We start from the raw sequence: 20,594 nt of genomic DNA, 5'->3' as shown, positions 1-20,594 counted from the left end.
CTCGGATCTGAATCCTATAGAGAATTAATTGTTGGCACCGTGTGGAATCTGCAGTTGCCAGAAAGACCCTTCGTGAACTTCAGGAAGCCATAATTCGCGTTTGGAACCACGAACTGTCAGTTGATTATCTTCAGAAATTGATCTTGTCAATGCCTCGACGGTGTGCTGCTGTCATCAGAGCCAGAGGCGGTTCAACTAAATATTAGTTTGCATTTGTGAACTTTTCATTTTGTTTTCCATTTAACATGATAAACTGAAGCAAACTGAGGACTTCTCATAACATTTCAGCCATAATTGTGTTTATCAAAACTGTTGTATAAAGGTTGCAAATGCTCATTTTGGAATATTTTGAGAGCACCTGTCAAATATTACTTAGCTTTGCCTTAACTATATATTTTGTTTATATTTCTATTTGTGATGCTAGTCATTAATGTAACATACCATCGCGAAAAAGGGTTAGAAATGTGAAATTCTTAGGTGATGCACTTTCTTTGAACACCAGTGTATTTACTAATATAGTGCACGTGGCTTATTGTAATCACAGATAATGTTATCGCTTTTATGAAGTTCCGATCAGATGTACACGAATACATTACAAAAAAAAACAAAACCTTTATTGTAATCAGGCTTCGATTTATGTTATCGCTTTATTGCGGTTTAAGCATCTGCTGTGAAGTGATTTCATAACATCCCAATTTGTCCTTGAACCCTGACAAGTTGTGTGGCTCGTTACTGATTATGCTTCGTATAGTTCGCATAATAGTAGGTGTCGCCACTCGTTAAAAGAAAGTACTGTATCTCTACTCCTACCAATCTTTTGGCTGTATTTAACATTATTTTACAGTAGAACAGTAACCCATTTCTAATTCTCGATTTTAATATTTTCTTTATTTGTTTTTAATGGTTTGTACGGATTTAGTAATAGTATTAGCAATGGCCACATGGCGCAAGGAATCTTATGCTGCGCCAGCCAAAAAACATAAAATAAAATAAAAATAATAAATAAATAAATAATAAAATAATAATAATAAAATAAAATAACAAAAATAAATTAAAATAAGAAAATAATAATAACAATAAATTTTTTTAAAATAATAATAAGAAGAAGAAGAAAAAATTTAAAAAAAATAATAATAATAATTACTAAGAGAAAAGGAAATAGACAGTCTATGCGTTTCCCTCCTCCCGTAGGTAATTATCCAGCTGACCTTTTGAATTTCCCCAAACTGTCAGCTTCTACCACCCATGTACGTAACTTATTCCAGTAATTTATAACTCGCTTGCTAAAATAAAATTTACAGAAGTGTTATTGATAGTTTAATTTTGTAGATGACTTTCTCGAAGAAGTAGTGGGAAGTCAAATTAAAAGTATTGTATACTGCTTGATTTCTGTCCACTTGTTTATTTATTTATTTATATATTGTTTATTTCTGTCCACTGCCACCTTTTTGTGTACACATTTCCGCTCTGGATCAGTAAACAACGCTGAACAGCCAGCTGCAATCTTGTTCCATCGGTTATTGTTATCACTTTAACAAAGTCTCCAAGCGATCACAATAAACGGCGTCTACTGTATTTCATTTTATTGGCTACAGTTTTAAAAACTGATTATTCCATTGAGTCATAATTATTACAACTATGAGGTGGTATAAACAAAACAAATTTCATTTTTGCCTGAAATAATAACAGTTTCAGGCAAAAATTCCTCCACCTTTCTGCGGAAAGAAAATAATAATAATAATAATAATAATAACAGAGAGCTTCGCCCCCTGCTCGCTGCACTCGCTTCTTTTAATTAATAGAGTAAAATAATACAGAAGCTTTCAAAACTGTGTCTCTTCCTCTGCTATGAATACGTATACGTTACATAAATATGTTAAGATAAATACGTTACATATGGAAATTAAGAATGGTACCGCGTGGTCATGTTAGATAAACATAGCGCGTGACGACGCTTAAACAGAAGCTCATTTTACCACAGACTTCTGTTACGTATTACCACGTAACCCGCATCTCTCTTCTCCCATTGGCTGAATAAAAATCACTAGGAGGAACTGCTGCATGGCCTGGTAGGTCTTTCTCTCTCGAATGAATCACTAACTGTGGCATATTTGCAACTTTCTCAGAATTATTAGTTTCCTAATACTATCCTTCAGCTTCTGACGCTATTTTTATCCTAAGATTATGAGCGCTTTGCATTCGCGACCAGCACACGTCAAAGAACTTCATAGTAACGAAGGAAGCACTTCTTTCAGCTTACTAAGCAATTTCCCGTCTTGGCCTCTTCTCTCTCTCTCTCTCTCTTTCTTTCTTTCTTTCTTTTTTTTTTTTTTTTTTTTTTTTTTAGCTAGTGCTTTCTTGTCCGGAAAATCCGATTAAAGACTTCTAGGATAAAAATGCATCTCGTAGAAGACACGCAAGGAGCTCACTCAGTGCTTTGGATATACAGTATGCCCATACATCGATGGACTCTCCTATAATCATGTATGCTAACAATGGACTCTCCTAAAATTCATGCTATTAGGTTGTATCACAGATACTCTAGAATATATCTTATGCTATTTGTAAAAAAAAGCAACGCTCAGTGGACAAAGCAGAGTAACTGTTCGCATCTTATAATGCTAATATAATCAAACTTTTTAAAGAAAAAATTATGGCTACGGTAATTGTTAAAATGAAGTAATAATTCCTAAACACAGTTATTTAATTTACCCGAACTCTCCTCATCCTATCTGTCTAATGTCACTGACGAAAAGCCTAATGGTCGTGAAGAAAATGGACTATAAGCCACTTGCAGTACACACACACAAATCCTACATATATTTTGTAAGAGTAATAACTCATCCTTAATTCTTTCCAAAACTAGTAAAGCCATGATCAATACAGATTAAAAGGTCATGGTCTTTTAATCTGTAAAAAGTATTTAAAGAACCCGTTTCAGATTTTTGGAACACTGAACACCAGGACTTAAATATCAGGACACTACAAATATCTACAAATAAATTAAAGGGGCAATTTCTTTTCATTCATGAAGTTCGCGAGAATATAAGGATATATAAAACAAGCAGTTAATTTATTTCAGATTCCTCAACACTGTGAGTAATATTTTACAATTAAGTTTTCCCTCCAATAGTTCAAACTTGGTACATTAGGAAAGATGCACATGGAAATACACGCATTACACACAAAGAGATTCAAAAAAAATTTTTTTTTTTAAATCCACTAAGTAATTATCAAAACCATCGCCACGGTTTCCTTTTTAATTTCCCAGCTGCTCCCTGAGATGATTGCAATCATTTAAATACAATTACTATTTACATATCTTATTCGGCGACAGTGAGAGCTAACAAATATCTCAAATAGAAAATTTAAGTGTAACGATTTCGAAGTCTACTGGCTTTGAATAACAATTGCGTTCATCTGATTAAATATGGTAATTTATATATAAAAAGTAGGCTGTTTTCGGCAGAAAATAACCAAAACGCTAGTACGCACTTAATTTTGAGAACAAAGAGAAAATAGAACGCTTAAACATTGCCACTACTTCAAATCTTTTGTTGGACCAATTGTGTTTGAATACTAGGATCTTGATTTAAACAAATCAACTAAAACTAATCCAGTAATTATGATTTTAAAACGCTATAGACTTTATGAATTTTAATCAGTTTTGAAATAATCTTGCTACTGTATGCAGTTAGAAATTAATCTGTAAGCATAAAATTTCTCTAATACACACATCTTGTAAGCATAAAATTTCTCTAATACACACATCTTGTAAGCATAATATAAAGTTGTTCAAAACATAATGTCATTCATCACATACTAGTAACTGCCGTGTACATGATCAAGTGGGTAAGAATGACTTGACGTAAGCTACATTAAAACGATACAAGAGAGTGTACCGCTATTCCAGTTTCATAAGTGTAAAGGATGAAGAGAAGAGAGAAGGATAGTTTCACTGGATGAATAAGTGCAAGTGCTCTACACTATGTTTCACATGGCGCAACAGGCAAAACGAATGTTTCTCTTATGAGACAGAATTCAAATGCCGAAGAGAGTGGACGGGAAAAAAAAAGGCATTCAAACTCAGAAACCAGTATTAGGTTTAGTTAGGTTAAGTATGTGTTAAGCGCCAAAGCAAGTAAGACTATGAGATGTCACAGCTTTAGTTCCTTTGGCCTGCAACTGCATGTATCCATCGGTCGGTTTGCTGCTTGCTGGACGAAATACCCGAGTTTCCGGGAGATAAAGACATACAAAGGAACTAAAGATGCGACATCTCATAGTCTTACTTGCTTTGGCGCAAAACACATACTTTATCTAACTAAAACCCAATACTAGTTTCTGACTTTGAATGCTTTGTTTGACCCCCTCCACTCTCTTCGGCGTTTGAATTCTGTCTCAAGAGAAACATTGCGCAGGGAAGACTACTGTACAAATTGGAGCAGAATGGTATTAAGGGTAAGTTGTTACAATAGATAAAAGAGTGGTTGAGCGGGAGAAGACAGAGAGTGGTAATCAATGGACGCTGCTCTTCGTGGACTATGTGTGGAGTATTATTAGTGGAGTCCCACAGGGTTCGGTGTTGGGCCCACTGTTGTTTTGTATATTTATCAATTATACTGATGAAAGTATATCAGACTTAGTGTCGAAGTTTGCAGATGATACAAAGGTTGGCAGGGTTGTTAATGACCGTAATGGCAGTGTGCTACTGCAACTAGATCTATAAAATTTGGGCTGAGAAGTGGCAACTGAAGTATAACATTGAAAAATGCAAAATACTGCATATAGGTAGAAGCAACCACAGAGGAATGTACCAACTGTGTGGTACTACACTTAGGGTGGTAGAAAAATGAAAGGCTTGGGAGTAATTGTGCAGTCAGATATGAAATTTTCTGAGCAATGCAGACAGGCTGCCAGGGCAGGTCATGGGGTTTTGTCAATGATATACAGGAATTTTGCTAACAGGAAAAAGGGGTGATTATCTCTTTGTATAAGACAATGGTCAGGCCACGTTTTGAGTACTGCGTACAGGTTTGGAGGCCTCATTTTAGGAAGGATGTAGATTTGCATGAGCGTGTACAGGGAAGGATAACAAAATTAGTGAGGGGAACGAGGTGATCCTCTTACCAAGAGAGGCTTAAGTTCTGCAAATTGCAGCGGCTGGAGACTAAGCACCTGCGAGGTGATCTGACTGAGGTGTATAAGGCCTTCAATGGGTTGAGCACGCTGAATTCTGATGGGATTCTTCCGCTTGCTTAGATTACGAACCTAAGAGGGCATAAATTCAAATTGAGGAAAGACAGTTGTACAATAGATATGCGGAAATTTGCCTTTAGCCAGCGGGTGGATAATTGTAGGAACAAACTTCCATCTGTCGTTGTGGAAGTTGATAGCTTAAATAAATTCAAGGAGGAACTGGACAAACGTTTAGAGGGAATGGTTGTGTGAATTTGTTTTCCTTTTTTTTTTTTTTTTTTTTGGCTGATGCTACATACGCTTGCTTTCTTGCATCACATGCCTCTATTACCGACATCGCCTGAGACACACCAACTCAGCCACGTTGTGAAAAAGCCCACAAAATTTCCTGGCTTTACTGACGAGATACTAACCCGGGCCTTTCCACCCAGATGGTAAACATTACTGTATCGAGGGCTCAACAACTAATGAATGCAAAAGCGTTACTGATTCTGCGTCATTCTGTTCTCCAAGCCAAGTTTTTATGTGTTGTTATTTCTCAAATGCAGACTGTCATTCACCGACCATCCATGAAGCCTGTCCAAATCATTCGGAACTGAGCCTGAGTAACATTATTATCGTCGATAGTATACAAACAAATAAATAAATATTTATAGACTGTCATTCACCGACCATCCGTGAAGCCTGTCCAAATCATTCGGAAGTCAGCCTGAGTAGCATTATTATCGTCGATAGTACACAAACAAATAAATAATTATTTATAGACTGTCATTCACCGACCATCCATGAAGCCTGTCCAAATCATTCGGAAGTCAGCCTGAGTAGCATTATTATCGTCAATAGTATACAAACAAATAAATAATTATTTATAGACTGTCATTCACCGACCATCCATGAAGCCTGTCCAAATCATTCGGAACTCAGCCTGAGTAGCATTATTATCGTCGATAGTATACAAACAAATAAATAAATAAAATAATAAAAAAAGAGAGACATGCCCTAGTCCTAGTAATGGACATTGAGACTCTCTCAAAGTTCGGTGCACTCGATGTTGTCTTTTCATTATAACTTTGTATTTGATCCCTATAATAAGATTTCATAATTTTCCTTCTGACTGCTTTAGGATACATGGGTAACTGTTGATTTAACTTGTGCTTAAAAACCTAACCCCCCACCAAGTAGCATTACTGTCTAGGTTAATATTATTACAATGAGAATCACAAACACACATTGCAAATAAGCTAACTTCATTTATTTGCAAATTTCCGATAAAGCTTTTCTTTTATATAATACGAACAGGAGGCCAGTGTCTTCCCTAATTCTCCCATAACTTTCAAAAGAAGGCTTTCATCACCACCGGTTCCGAGTAAAATCTTTTTTTCAGTAAATTTCACTTAATGTCATTTTATTCAATTTAATAATTAATGAGTATTACAAACATTAAAAATGGGCCATAAATGTTAAAATAATAAAATATTGTATAATAAAATCATTTAAAATCTTATTAAACTCAAATGTTTCTTTTTAAATAGTATTACTACCATATAAGTTTAAAAAAAAAAAAAAAAAAAAAACGCTTCTTATATTAGACTTGTAACGGGAAGAATCATCAAAGGCCCTAAAACCTGATAAATCTGACCTCAGGATTTATGCTGAGTCAATTTATTAAAATTATACTAGAAGAGAAACACCGTCGACAAGAATTCGACTTCTACAATGAGGCTTAATACTCAGAGCCCCATCATCTGAGCCATTTCGGACATTCAAGGGATCTGATGGAGCGTCCCAAAAAATAACCATAAGTACTACTCATGTCATTTATAATATGACACTACAAGGCAACAGTGATAAGTGGAACAACGTGCCACAGTGATGGAAATATCGGTGATGCTCTCAATACTGAAAAGTAGAACAGTGAATCAGACTGCACCGAAAGGGTTTTCTCCCATCTGCACATTGAGGCGGGCAAAAGCCAATTTGGAGACCGCACTATTTTTATTTTTTATTTATTTTATTATTATTATTATTATTTATTTGTATTTATTTATTTATTTTTATTTTTTTGGCTGGTGCAGCATAAGCCATAGGCTTCCTTGCACCATGTGGCCATTACTAATACTAAATACTACAAGTATGGCCTTTTCACGGCCATGGCCAATGTATTCCCCAAATGCTAATCCTGAGGACTCCTCCAGGTGAAAAATCCTGAGAAGAAAATAGTTTTTCTCAAACACAGTGTCTGCTGTTACCTGAAGATGCACAGGCGCACTGTGAATAACCTCAGTACCTATGCTTGACTTAAAGGACGATATCAAATATCACGATGGCTGCATTACGCCATAACAATTACGAACTTCTAATAGGTTTGAATGGTGTCGTATGACACCACCCAAACACACCGTTATCAATATTAAAATAGTTACTAACATGTAAATTGCCATCCATGTTGGCCCTTTATGACTTTATAAATATCATTGTGCTATTCGCCGATTGATGAACGTCTGGTGATTTCAGAAAGTAAAATATTCATTTACAAACATCCCTTTCCTATTTTCCCATCCCGCGAAGGTACTGGTACAAGATGCGTGCGGTGGTTTGTTATGTTCGGTTAGTATGATTGACCGAAGAACTTTCTTAATATCCTACAGGTGTTCAGGATCACGGCTTTCTGGCCTTCCATGCAAGTGTTCTCTACGAGGCCTATTGCTGTTAAGTTCTTATGGAGGTTCTCTAGCACCATGCTAGTGGTTGACATGTGATTGGAATGGTCATTACTTGTTCCATATGCCACATTTCTCTGACCTCCTGTCTTTTCCTCGTAGGTTTTCTGGAAGTTGCTGGTGTTGGGCACCAGTATGCCGATCTGGTAGATAGCTATTTCTTTCTTAACGATGAGGGTTATGTTTGGTCTGTTGTGCGAGATCGTCTTGTCAGTTATTATGGCGCGATCCCAGTATAGGTTGTGAGTAAGGGTCTCTAGTACGGCCTGAGTCGTACTTGTAATACGGTACACCTTTCTTTGATTAAGGTATTTTTATGCTAGCTTCTGATGTATTATCCTGGCGATCTGGTCGTGTCTATGAGTGTACTCCGTCTGAGCGATCACCCTGCATCAAAGAGCGATCTGCTGGACTGTTTCTGTGGCCAAGGGGCATAGACATGTGTCATCTGCCACTCCAGGATCCTTGACGACGTATTTCCTGTAGTTCCTGGTGTTGATTATCTTGTCTTGTACGGCAAGCCTGCCACTGAGTGCCTTCGCCCATATTTCTGTCTTTGTTTCTTCTGTCTATGTAACTGGGGTCTCCTTATTAAGGCTGAGTGCCGTTTGTCTATCTTTCTTATAGTTTGGTCGATTGGTGCTGTGTTTTCCTGGAAGTAATCCTGCAGGTTCTTAATCGCCTTCTCTTGTTCAACAAGATCAATATTCCTTCCTCCCTTCCAGGCTATGGTCAGTCTCTCGATGGCCAATTTCTGGTGGAGTTGGTGGCTCTTCGTAATCATTATCCTAGTTGATCTCAATCTCCTCCAACTCGGTATTGGTCCAATATATGATCCCGAACGAGTACATTAGAAGCCTACTGGAACTGTGTAAGTGGTTATGGTCATGGCACTTCTCAGTTGAGCTTTCATCTGCATTTGACCTTCAATTTCTCCTTCAGTTTGTCCAAAAGCGATGAATAATGTTCCGCAGTTATCGTTTTACTATTTTACAGCCAACCGGGCTAGCCGGGTGGGTAAAGTGCTGCCTGGCAACCCAAAGGTCGCGGGTTCGAATCCCGCCTCGGGCTTGGATCAAAGTACTGCAAAAACCTTGGGAGGTGCATTATGGCCACAGAAGCCAATGCGCCAACAACTACCAAAAAAAAAAAAAAAAACTATTTTACAGATAGTCAATAAACAAAATCTCATCCTTTTCCAACAGACAGAGGCCACAACCTTCCCAGCGGATTCCTGCGTGCGGAACTTCTTTCTACGGGATAAGCCACTGTGCCTTCCCTCTTTCGACCGCTCTTTGATCTCTGGATCATAATGAACCAACCATGTTTCATCCACGGTCACAAGTCGCTCTAAAAAATCACTGGCACCTTGCTCAAAATAGTGACGAATGGCAGTTGAAGACAAGACACGCTGTCGCTTTTGATCAGCATTTAGGGACCCATTTCATGAATAACACATCCTCCAACACGTTCCCTGGACATGCCTTGAGTATCAACTATCCGTTTAAAAAATTCATCTATCAGATAGTATCATGGCATCAAGATTTTCAGAGACTGTCACAGAAACTATCTTCCTGTCCTCTCTCTCTGCATCCTCAGTGTTAAATAATAATAATAATAATAATAATAATAATAAAAGAAACAAATTACAATCTAGCTTTTGATGGTTGAATAGCATGGCCACTGTTCTTAGAACGCCACCTAACGTATCAGCATGTTCTCCTAACGTATTAAGCACGAATTCCTTTTGGTGTTTTTCTCTACAGGTATTTCATAACCGCCCGACCTTCAGTTTCGCTGAAAGTGACCTTTTAGACTGCCATGCTTTCTTGAACCTGTAAAACAAATAGAAATGCATATTACGGTTTTTTTTAAAGCAAATCGGCTATTTAACAGAAAGTGATATGCTCTTTTACAATTTGACACCCATTTGTCAAGAAACTGAAGTGGATCCGACCGGCAATTTATTAGCATCCCCTCTTACTGTGGAAAAATGACTCAAAAACAGCGTAAGAACTCACATTTAGACTTCCAACATTCTAACAAGCACCCAAATGTAGATCTAAAAATATTTCATATACTTATTAAAATTTCGTAAAATTGTGGACTCCAAATACCGAAAGAAATTGGAACATAAAAGGAATAAACATTTAAATAAAGTACAGTTCAAAACTTGAAAGATTAATTCATGTAAATTGTTGCGCCGAATTCAGTCATATGGAATCTATCATGTTTTACACTTCTACGTACTGATTATTCATATAAAATGGGAGAAAAAAAAAACATAAAGCGTGCGTATTATCGAATTGTCTAATGGGAGAAGAAATATATTATAGAGAACCGACCGTATTTCAAAGTAAAATTAAATCGGAAATCGAAAGCTTTAGAAAAGCGGTCACCTTTAAATAATCCGATAATAAAATGCGCCTAAATATGCCCGATGTTTACACTGCACTGATAAAAATAAATAAAGAACAAATTGAGCCTAACTCTCAGTTTAGAGATGAGTTCACATGTTATCATTCCCACCGTAAAGTAGACAGCAGACAAGTTGTGTATATATCGACTTCTCCAGCAGTTAAATCAAAGCCGCACAAGAACTCCTACTTTCGCTCTGCGTTACAAAACAAATTGCACAAGATATCGCATTTATTTAAGCACCAGAAGTGTAAAAACATTATTGATCATCTGTTGCTACTACTTTATAAACTACGAGAAACTAGATACAATAAAATGTCAAAGGTACTTCTTCCATAGTTGACAGATTGGAACTTAGAGCCAAGTTACCGCCAACCATGCAAGCGACCGAATCGATACCTGTGTAAGGTAGCACGATGTATGGTCTTACCTGGCTATCCATTCAAATGCAGTAAATGACAACACACAATCACACTTGTTTCACCTACCTGTTATGCCGCCAAACTTCATACCAAATAAAAACATTCATTTGCTCTTCTATATAGACTATATACTTGAAGTACATTTTTTAAATTTTATCTGAAATTATACACAACACACACAAAGGCTGCAAGAAAAGAAAAAAATCCTATCTAGTTGTACTTACATCTGTTTGTGGCAGACGATACATATCCACTGCTTCCCATCGTCGCCATACTGTCGGCACGACTTGCACACCTTCTTGCGGCATACAGTGCATAGAGCGCCACGGTTAATAATGCGGCCCAGCTCACTCATACAGCGAGCACACGAGCGGGTAGGATCCAATCCCTGACGCAAAGCACCCTTTTTTCTCAAGCGCTGGAGTTCAAGTTTCAGTTGGCTGAGATTAAAAAAATGAAAGAGAATACTGATGTGATAGACTGAAAGCTAAAATTGAAGCATTTCATTTTATACTATTCTTCTAAATAATTATAATAAAACATAGGATATCAATATTTAAATATAATAGAACAGTAATAAAAAATAATAATTAATAATAATGAAATAATTCTATACAACGATGTTGTAAAGTATATGACAAAATGATTCTTCCAATGCATTTCTAAGTCGAGAGCAAATTCATTATTTATCCAACACACTTTTAAGATGGAAAGAGTGTAATGAATGATGAAAACTGAATAAATAAGTGTACTCTCAATATCCTCTTTATATTTCACTTTGAAATACTTCAGACAATTGAACTAAAATTACATCTACTGATTCAGATCACCATCTTTAACGAGTGAATGTATTATAATTTTATAGGTATATCAGCAGGTAATTCAACCTGGAAAACGGCGAGCACATGACAACTGAATTAAAAATATTTAGACAACTTGTTAATTTCTTAGAAATTAATCAAAGAATATAGAAAAACAATTGTGACAAAAGCTGATGATTATTTCGAACTGGGAAAAGGTGCTGAACGGGTGTAATAAGCACAACGAAGAAGGAATAAGTTGGATTTTCATTTTTTGTAATAGTTGGTTTTTTTTTTTTTTTTTTTACACATGCAAAATTCTTATATTCCAAAGATGACTATACTGTCTAAAATTTGTTGTCCTTTAAACATAACTGATCGTGTGTCTTCCTAATTTCGAGTGAAATTTACGAAAAATTATTTCTTGTAATACAATAATCCACATTTTGAATTCTCTCTTTCTCTCTCTCTCTCTCTCTGCGTGTATGTTTTTTTAATTGTCTGCCTCAGTCCACTGACTTTCCGTTTCAACCCCCCCCCCCCCAAATTCAGTGGCAGCTTTTTTTTTTTTTTTTTTTTTGTTACGCATTGTTTCACCATCTTGTTTTCTTTAATCACGAATGCAATGCCACCCAAAGGTGCGTGTGGAATAGCTCTAAATAGCACATTAGCTGCAGTCCCCTTTCGATTTTTTTTAAATCTTGTTCAAAACTGGTCTACAACTAGCACGTGAAGAATTCACCACAGTCTCCATATTTTTGTATCAATATTAACAATTGTTTAAAATTTAGGTACCCCTACCATTTTGTGCTCAAGTCCCGTGACAAATCGCCTGCCTTGTTCCCCTTTAATTGGAAATACATATTACTATGGCAAATACAGGCCGTGCATGTGAAACGTTCTACACAGGACATGGCTAGTCCTTTGCGGTTTTCAAAATGTTTATAATTTGTAGGTCATGTATTTACCATAGTAATATGTACTCCGATTGGCGGGTGGCAAAAAATACCATGTCATCAAGCTCAAAAAGGGGAGGAGTGCCTCAAATTTAAACACTTGTTAATATTAATAGAATGTAGAATATTTTAAGAAACATTGGCCAGCATCTTGAGTTCTGTGAGAAAAGTTTAAAATGAGCTTGAATCTCTCAATCCCATTACACAGGATAGAACTGAACTGTTCTAACGTGACCAGAGGTCTTTGTTTTCAATATCTTACCCGGTTTCCCAGTTTCTCTTCGAGACACATAAATATCCCGGTTTTCCAAAAATTTAAATGTTTAATCAGCAGTTTTTATCACCTCCAATTCAGGAATTTATTTTCAATTTGAAACTAGATCTACCAAACACGACTTCTAGTGTATTTAAGAACCACTTAAAACGCTAAGTTCAGCAAATAATACCCTACTAACAGCGGCCACGACCATTACGCTGGACGCTATGCCTTACAGAAATATGTTAAGTACCAAACAAATTTCATTCATAAGAATAAATGGGGGAAAAATACTCAGTGTAAGACAACCTTCATATTGCACTAAAGTTTCAATCACTATTTCAATTGCAATATACGATTCAATTCTTTCATTTGTCTTAAAATGACAAAATACAAAAACAAATGGAAATTAAAGCGTATGTTTTACAAACATCATGCCTATAATTCTAACTTTGAAATGCCTTAACATGCTCTATTTAATAAGCAAAGCGCAACTTAAATACAGCATGGAATATCAAAAAGGTAAAAAAGGAGTAAGGAAGTAATAAAGCTTATTACTTCCGGGAGATCCGGATGTAATAAGATAAACTTGATGATATGCGTCTATTACACTTTTTTTTTTTTAGAGAGTTATATGTGATTTTTAGGATTAGCACCGAGGTGACTAAGAAAAACTATTAGTCTCCATGACTGGAGACTAATATAACTGGGCTACAGCATGACAAAAATTTCATAATAACTTCTGAACTTTCCAGGAATCGCACCCTGACGGTTTAAAAGAAAATCGATCGTAACAACTGTACTAGACACGAGGGCTTTGTTTTGGTGGTGTGTATACTGGGTGGAGGTCATGGTTCAGATACTGACTCAATCATTCAAGACCGCATTATTGCAAATTCCATTAAAAAGTCTAAACCACACAAAAGAAGAAAATTTTAACACAAATAAGAATCGGAAACAGAACCCCCAACACCCTCCTTTTATATTTAAATTTCTACTTAAGATGGCCAAAGAGAGATGAGAAAGTAGAGATTAAAATATATATAAGGCTATATGCTAAATATACAAATAATGTAAATGGAGAAAGTGGTTAATGATTAGCGTCGAGCAGCACTCCTTAAGATGAACTCAGATAGGCTTCAAGGGTGACAGAAAAGTTTCAGTTATGTTTTAATGCAGCAAAACGCAAGGTCTTTCACTCGAGGAATAGCAATTCCAAAATAACTTGGTAAGGTTGAATTAAAAACAACAGAGGAAGAAAGGGATTTGGGAGTTATGATCGCACATGAAGTTTTCCAATTAGTGTAACAAAGGCGATAAGGAAGGGTCACTGTATCATACGATAACAAGATGCAATAATAAACTATTAATCTACAAAACGGATAGTTTTGTAGGTTTAGAGGAAGGATTTCATCGGAGGTGAGCTTACTCAATACGTTCACGGCCTTAAACACGTCAAATCAGATCTCCTAGTAGGTGTCTAGTCTAGACGCTGCTATTTGCAGAACTGAAACCTTTCCTAGTAAGAACAACCTTTGCTTCCTTCGCTAATCTTGCTGCTCTTCTCTGCACCCGATTCAACAGATTCACATCCTTCCGCAAATGAGACTTCCAGATCTGTATGCAGTACTAAAGATGTGGCTAACCATTGCTTTATACAACGGGATAATCAGCACCTTATCCCTACTAACAAAATTCCTGTATAATATTGACAAAACCTCAGGAGGTCTGAACTGCTTGGAAAACTTCATATCTTACTGCACAGTTACCTCCAGATCTTTTTCATTCGCCACTACACCTTAATCTGGGATTAATGCTACCCATATGAAGTACTTGCATTGTTTAACTTCAACAGCCACTTCTCAGCCCACCTGCTTAATTTATCTAGATCTTGTTGCAGTAACCTAATTACACCGTTTTCTCGGCTAGCCTCATTACAAATTTGTAAACTGATTTCGTATACCGCACAGCAGCTCACATTGAACAACTTTACAACTGTGTTTCTGAGCGTTGCCACTAGAGACTACCTACGATCTAGTGAGAGATGGTCCTAAAACTAAAGGTCTCTTTTTGTCTACAATATTATAAACTGTATTATCGATTCTCCGTTTCTTCTTGAACAAATGCCTTTCAGTATATCCCTTGAATTCTCGTTACAAAACTAACTTCTCACTGCCTATCCCTCGTCCTCAACACTTACTGAATAATCACAATATTGATTTTACACATAAACTGTCTATATATAAGAAATTGCTTTTCGCTCTGTTTTGTTAATCCGAATTTTGTATATATTTTAATACTAGTGACTGTTTAGTATTTATTCTATGCAAATCTCACCATTATCTAGGGTATACGTGCCTTGTGGATGAGAAGTTTGTATATAAATAAATAAAACGGGCTCTGATCTGGATAAATAGCCAATTAACCTTTTATAAAGGTCATTTGTTTGAAAGTAGTGCAATGCCAAGACAATTTGTTGAAAGGCAAGTTTGTTTTGCTGTAAAAATACCACTGTATTATTCATCTCTGCAGGTGAAATCTTGCTGGCTGCAAAAACAGTTTAAAGGACTAGATAGTCCTGCAAGTATCTTATAAAGAGAAAAATGTCATCGTTCATAGGAGTGCCGGAGATTGATTTATTAATATTTCCGGATTTTAAAACGTTGATTTTTTTTTTTTTTTTTTTTTTTTTTTTTTGTAAAATGTGCCGGGCTGAAGAATTCTAGATTGTGAAGTGCCGTATTTTACAGACTTGATTGTACAGGGTATGTCAAAATTATGTTAACACTTACATGGAATGAACATTTGAATTTTATTTTATTTATTTATTTATTTATTATTATTTATTTTATTATTTATTTTTATTATTTTTTTTTTTCAGATATAATGGCAGATAGGTTAACGCTTAGAAGAAAGAAGAGTGGTGGCAAGCTTAACAGATAAAATAAAATTCAAATGTTCATTCCATATAAGTGTTAACATAATTTTGACATACCCTGTATATTAATCAGAACAGAAACGTGAAATATGTCTTTATATTTCAACTGTTATTAAAATCCAGGAGGAAATAAGTATATTACAAAAATGTTGACTGTACACGATCGAGGTACGTTTTCTTATTTCTTTAAAAATTAAATCACAGAAGATTCGAGAAATACGTGTTGCATTTCAATTTGCATTAATTTAACAATTCAGGAGAAAATAGGTATTACAAGAGGCTGAGTGTATAGTAAATAGTGAGGCAGTGACGTGAAAACAATTAATTTTATATATTATTAGTTAATTAACTGGTAACAAGAAAATTACTTAATTTTCATTTATATTAATCACAAGAAAAGAAAAATTCCATTAATTTAAGAAATAAAAATCAACGCACCTGAAATGTAACGCATTGCGTACATTACCTGTGTACATTAATTCCTTGTGAAGATTCCTGAGACCAACGGTCCATGGAAGTAAAGTTGAATTTAAAAAAAAAAAAAATTCACTTATGTTTAGAATTAATTAAATTGAAATAGTAGTAGTGGCATGTGATGCAAGAAAGCAAGTGTATGAGCTTATGCAGCATCAGCAAAAAAAAAAAAAAAAAAAAAATCCCGCCATTCTCTCTATATGCCTGTCCAGTTCCTCCTTAAATTTATTTAACCTATCAACTTCACAAATGGAAGTTTATTCCAGCAATTAACCACCCCCTGGCTAAAAGCAAATTTCCGCACATCTATTCTACATCTGTCTTTTCTTAATTTGAATTTATGCCCCCTTAGGTTCGTAATCTGAACAAGTGGAAGGACCCCATCAAAATTCAGCGTGCTCAACCCATTCAAGGCCTTATAGACCGCAATCAGATCACCGCCCAGGTGCCTAGTCTCCAGCCACTGCAATTTGCAGAACTTAAGCCTCCTTTGGTAAGAGGATCCCTTCATTCCCCTCACCAATCTTGTTGCCCTTCTCTGTAAACGCTCAAGCAAATCTACATCCTTCCGATAAAGTGTGGCTTCTAGACCTGTACGCAGTACTCAAGGCGTGGTATGACCATTGCTTTATACAGAGGGACAATCACCTCCTTTTCCCTGCTAGCAAAATTTCTATATATCATTGACAAAAGCCCATGACCTGCCCTGGCAGCCTGTCTGCATTGCTCAGAAAACTTCATATCTGAGAGCACAATTACTCCCAGGTCTTTTTCATTTTCTACCACCTTGAGTGTAGTACCACACAATTCGTACGTTTCTCTGGGGTTAGTTCTACCCATATGCAGTACTCTGCATTTGTCAAGGTTAAACTTCAGTTGCCACTTCCTAGCCCATCTGCCCAAATTTTCTAGATCCTGTTGCAGTAGCACACTGTCATTAACAACCCTACCAACCTTTGTATCATCTACAAACTTCGACACTAAGCCTGATATACCTTCATCAATATCATTGATAAATATACAAAACAACAGTGGACCCAACACCGAACCCTGTGGGACTCCACTAATCACATTAGTCCATGAAGAGCGGCACCCATTGATTACCACACTCTGTCTTCTCCCACTCAACCTTCCTTTTATCCATTGTAGCAACTTACCCTTAATACCATTCTGCACCAATTTGTACAATAGTCTTCCATGCGCAACAGTGTCAAAAGCTTTCCTGAAGTCCATATGATATCAAAATTATTTTTTGCATCCAGTTCCTTTGTAACCACATCATAATATCCTATCAAATTTGTCAGACAAGACTTTCCCTTAACATTCCCATGCTGTGTCTGAATTATTGCTGCAGTCTTGTCTAGCTTATCCTGCAATGCATCTTTAACCAGTGACTCCATTATTTTATCCGGAACAGAAGTTAAACTAAATGGTCTGTAATTACGCGTATCACCCTACGATCCCCCTTTGTGAATTGGGGATACATTTGCACATCTCCAGTCGGTGAGGACCTCCCCTGAGTCCAATGATGCTCTCATAATTATGGCTAAGGTTTGCTTAGTTCCTTTGCCGCCTCCTTTAATATAACTGGATAGATCCCATCCACCCCAGGTGCCTTTCTTATGTTTAACTTCAACAATTTCTCCTCCACTTTGCTCTCAGTTATTACAAAATCATTACGCACCCTGCTACAATTTGATAATCTTCTGGCATTTTCAAACCTTAATAACTCCTCATGTGTGAATGTAGATACAAAATACTCAATCAGTTTGTTTGCTATCTGAGCAGGATCATCAACAGTCCGACCATCGATATCAAATGGACCAATCAAATTCATCCCCTTCCTTTTAGAGTTTATATAAGTAAATAAATCCTTGCTGTTTTTCTTAGCATCCTTTGCCAAAGATTTCTCGTAATCTGCCTTCGCCTGCCTAACCTCCTTTGTGACCCGATTACAGACTAGGTTATATCTGCCATAGGCTTCTGAGTCGCTTGATAATTTATGTATCCCATGCATTTTTCTTCAAATGGCACTTAGGCTCCAATTCCTGGTGGTGGTGAAGCGATCAGCTGACGAGGCTGACGATGTCATTCCCCCCCCGCCCCAACGCTATAAATGCACTCTCATCAATTTGATGTACCTGCACAAGGGGATGATGGCTGCAGGCTCCATGTGAAGAAAATGCGTCAGATTATTTAAAAGATCTTTTGTCGGCGTCTACGGATCCTACGTTGATATGCGATCAATGTAGAGCAGTTACTGGACTGACATAAAGACCTCCACGGCGAAGACGATTAGAGTTTGATATGCTCCTTCTACAGTGTAGAGAACTCATGTAGTAATCAGCCGTCGGGTCAGACAAGCATTCCTTTGCAGGATCCTGGAAATCCCGTCGATGATGCGGGGAACTTTAATGGACTTTTTTTCACTCTGTGGCCGAGTTAGTCGGTCTCATCAGGCGCAGATAGCAAAGTCCCCCCCCCCACCAAGGATCTGGGGTTTTTTTGTCCAGCAAAACAGACAAATCGACCATAGAACACACGCAATTAACAGACATAAGACACTCAGCACGGCATATGAATTTAAATATTCGGTTGGCTTAATATAATAATGGTTTTTTTGTGGGATTCGGGATTTGGTACCATAGAGCAATAATTATTCGCAGTAAACGCAAACTAGAAACAATTCGGCGGAGTATCTTGCTCGCCATTACCAGGGGCCTGCTGCACAGTAAGCACTCCCGGCCCTCCAGGTTTTTGCGAGTGTCCTCCCTCTTGACTTGGAGGTTATCCTCGATGGATAACCTCCAAGTCAAGAGGGAGGACACCAGCAAGAACCTCAAGGTTATCCGTCGAGGATTGCGCTACTGCTTGTCGCGGGGCATGCCAGCTACCATCGACACCCACAATGACTGTAAGCAAGAAAAGTAGAAACTAGCTGCCATGCTACTACAAATCTGGCAGACAAGGTGGGAAAGGATAGAATTCGATGCGACTCCATAGCCAGGTGGGAAGGAGCAGCAGTGCATAGCACACGCTTCTTGATTAGACCGGGGTTCGAGCCCGTCACCACCAAATACGGAGGATGCGGAAAGGTCAGGGAATGACCACCGCATATCCCGGAGCAATATGGCCTTAGTTGCTAATGCTCCTAAAAACCAAATAACAAACAAACAAACTTGATAGAATTCGAGAGTATTGTGAGCATGTGGTTGTTTTGCTACTAGCTCCTGTATTGTCGATCGTATCTTCGGTTTATTGTGATTAAACGGGTTGTAATTTTGAGTGATTTAACTGTGGAAGAGTTTCTTATTATTAATAGTTTCAAGATTAAATATTACTTAGCTTTTGTGATATAGCTATTTGGTTAAGTGAGTGTGGTTTACCACATCGGCAGAGCCAATATGTCTGCCATGTGGTAACGATTGTCGTCGGCGGATCCGCAGTTTTGGCAGGAAACGTAAATCAGGTTTCTTTTTTTTTGCTGATAGATCAAGAAAGTTACTGTAAGTACAAATAATATTGTTGCTTTGAACCTTTAGTGCTATAATCAGTTGGAGAAATTATTTGGAATAAAGGTTATCAGGTAACCCTACTGGAAGGAATACTCAAAATTGATTTGAGTCAAATAGACAGTGAATATTGTGATTCAAGGTAATAATGGCGCCAAAAACGGCGGCCATTTTTGTGTGAAATTGAGTTTATACGGTTTACTCACTGTAGTTAATAATAGTTCCTGTGTTGGAAGAAGTTTATAGAGATAGAAGGATTACAAAATAACAAATTGTCCATTTTGTGAGATTGATAATTGACTACTACCTATAAGCTTGGTAGTAGCTTGTGAATCATATTGTTGGTGTTGATTGACAACATTAATAGCTGATTTTCAAGTAATCATAATTTACTATTTTTTGAGTTATCTACTAGTGTCAAGATTAAGTTTGATTAAGCAAAGAAGGATAACTGTCCTACTAACCTGTGTTTGGATCAATTTAAATTAATCTGAACTGGATTTAGTCTAATTTTTTTAAACTTGAAGTAATTTCTAAAATGGAGGGAAAAAATATGAACTCTAAAGAGGTAACGTCTGAAGTTGGAGGAGAGAATAGTGGATCACCATAACTTCCACCTAAAATCCCTCAGAGTCAAACAGAAGTTAGGAAATATGGCCAGTTTGTTTATTCAAGAGGCATTAGTCAGGGTCAATTAATACTACATGGTGGTCTCATATCACAATTATCACAGGATAAGGAAGAGAGTGTGAGGAATCAGCTGGGGTTGATGTTACTGGAAGGAGTTCTGTAAATGAAGATAATACCGTTAGTACCCAAAATGAAGTTGCTACAATGACTGATGAATTGGAAGACGTCCATGATGTGTCATCCATGTATGAGGGAATTTCAAAAATGCG

At 36.9% G+C, this 20,594-nt stretch overlaps 1 protein-coding gene across 1 annotated transcript in view; it reads right to left on the bottom strand.

Moving 5' to 3' along the window:
* LOC150091382 (uncharacterized) overlaps positions 1 to 20,594 on the bottom strand; it is a 576,879-nt gene that overhangs the window by 388,173 nt on the left and 168,112 nt on the right. Inside the window, exon 2 of the mRNA XM_090390158.1 lies at positions 10,984 to 11,199. Within this exon, the coding sequence (XP_090246284.1) occupies positions 10,984 to 11,199 (216 nt within the window). The remainder of the gene's footprint in view (positions 1 to 10,983; positions 11,200 to 20,594) is intronic.

Source organism: Mastigoproctus giganteus, chromosome 1 (assembly GCF_048544385.1).
Source record: "Mastigoproctus giganteus isolate SK-2022 chromosome 1, ASM4854438v1, whole genome shotgun sequence".
NCBI lineage: Eukaryota > Metazoa > Arthropoda > Arachnida > Uropygi > Thelyphonidae > Mastigoproctus > Mastigoproctus giganteus.
The sequence above is the reverse complement of the archived record's forward strand: the minus strand, read 5'-3'. Positions and strand labels throughout refer to the sequence as shown.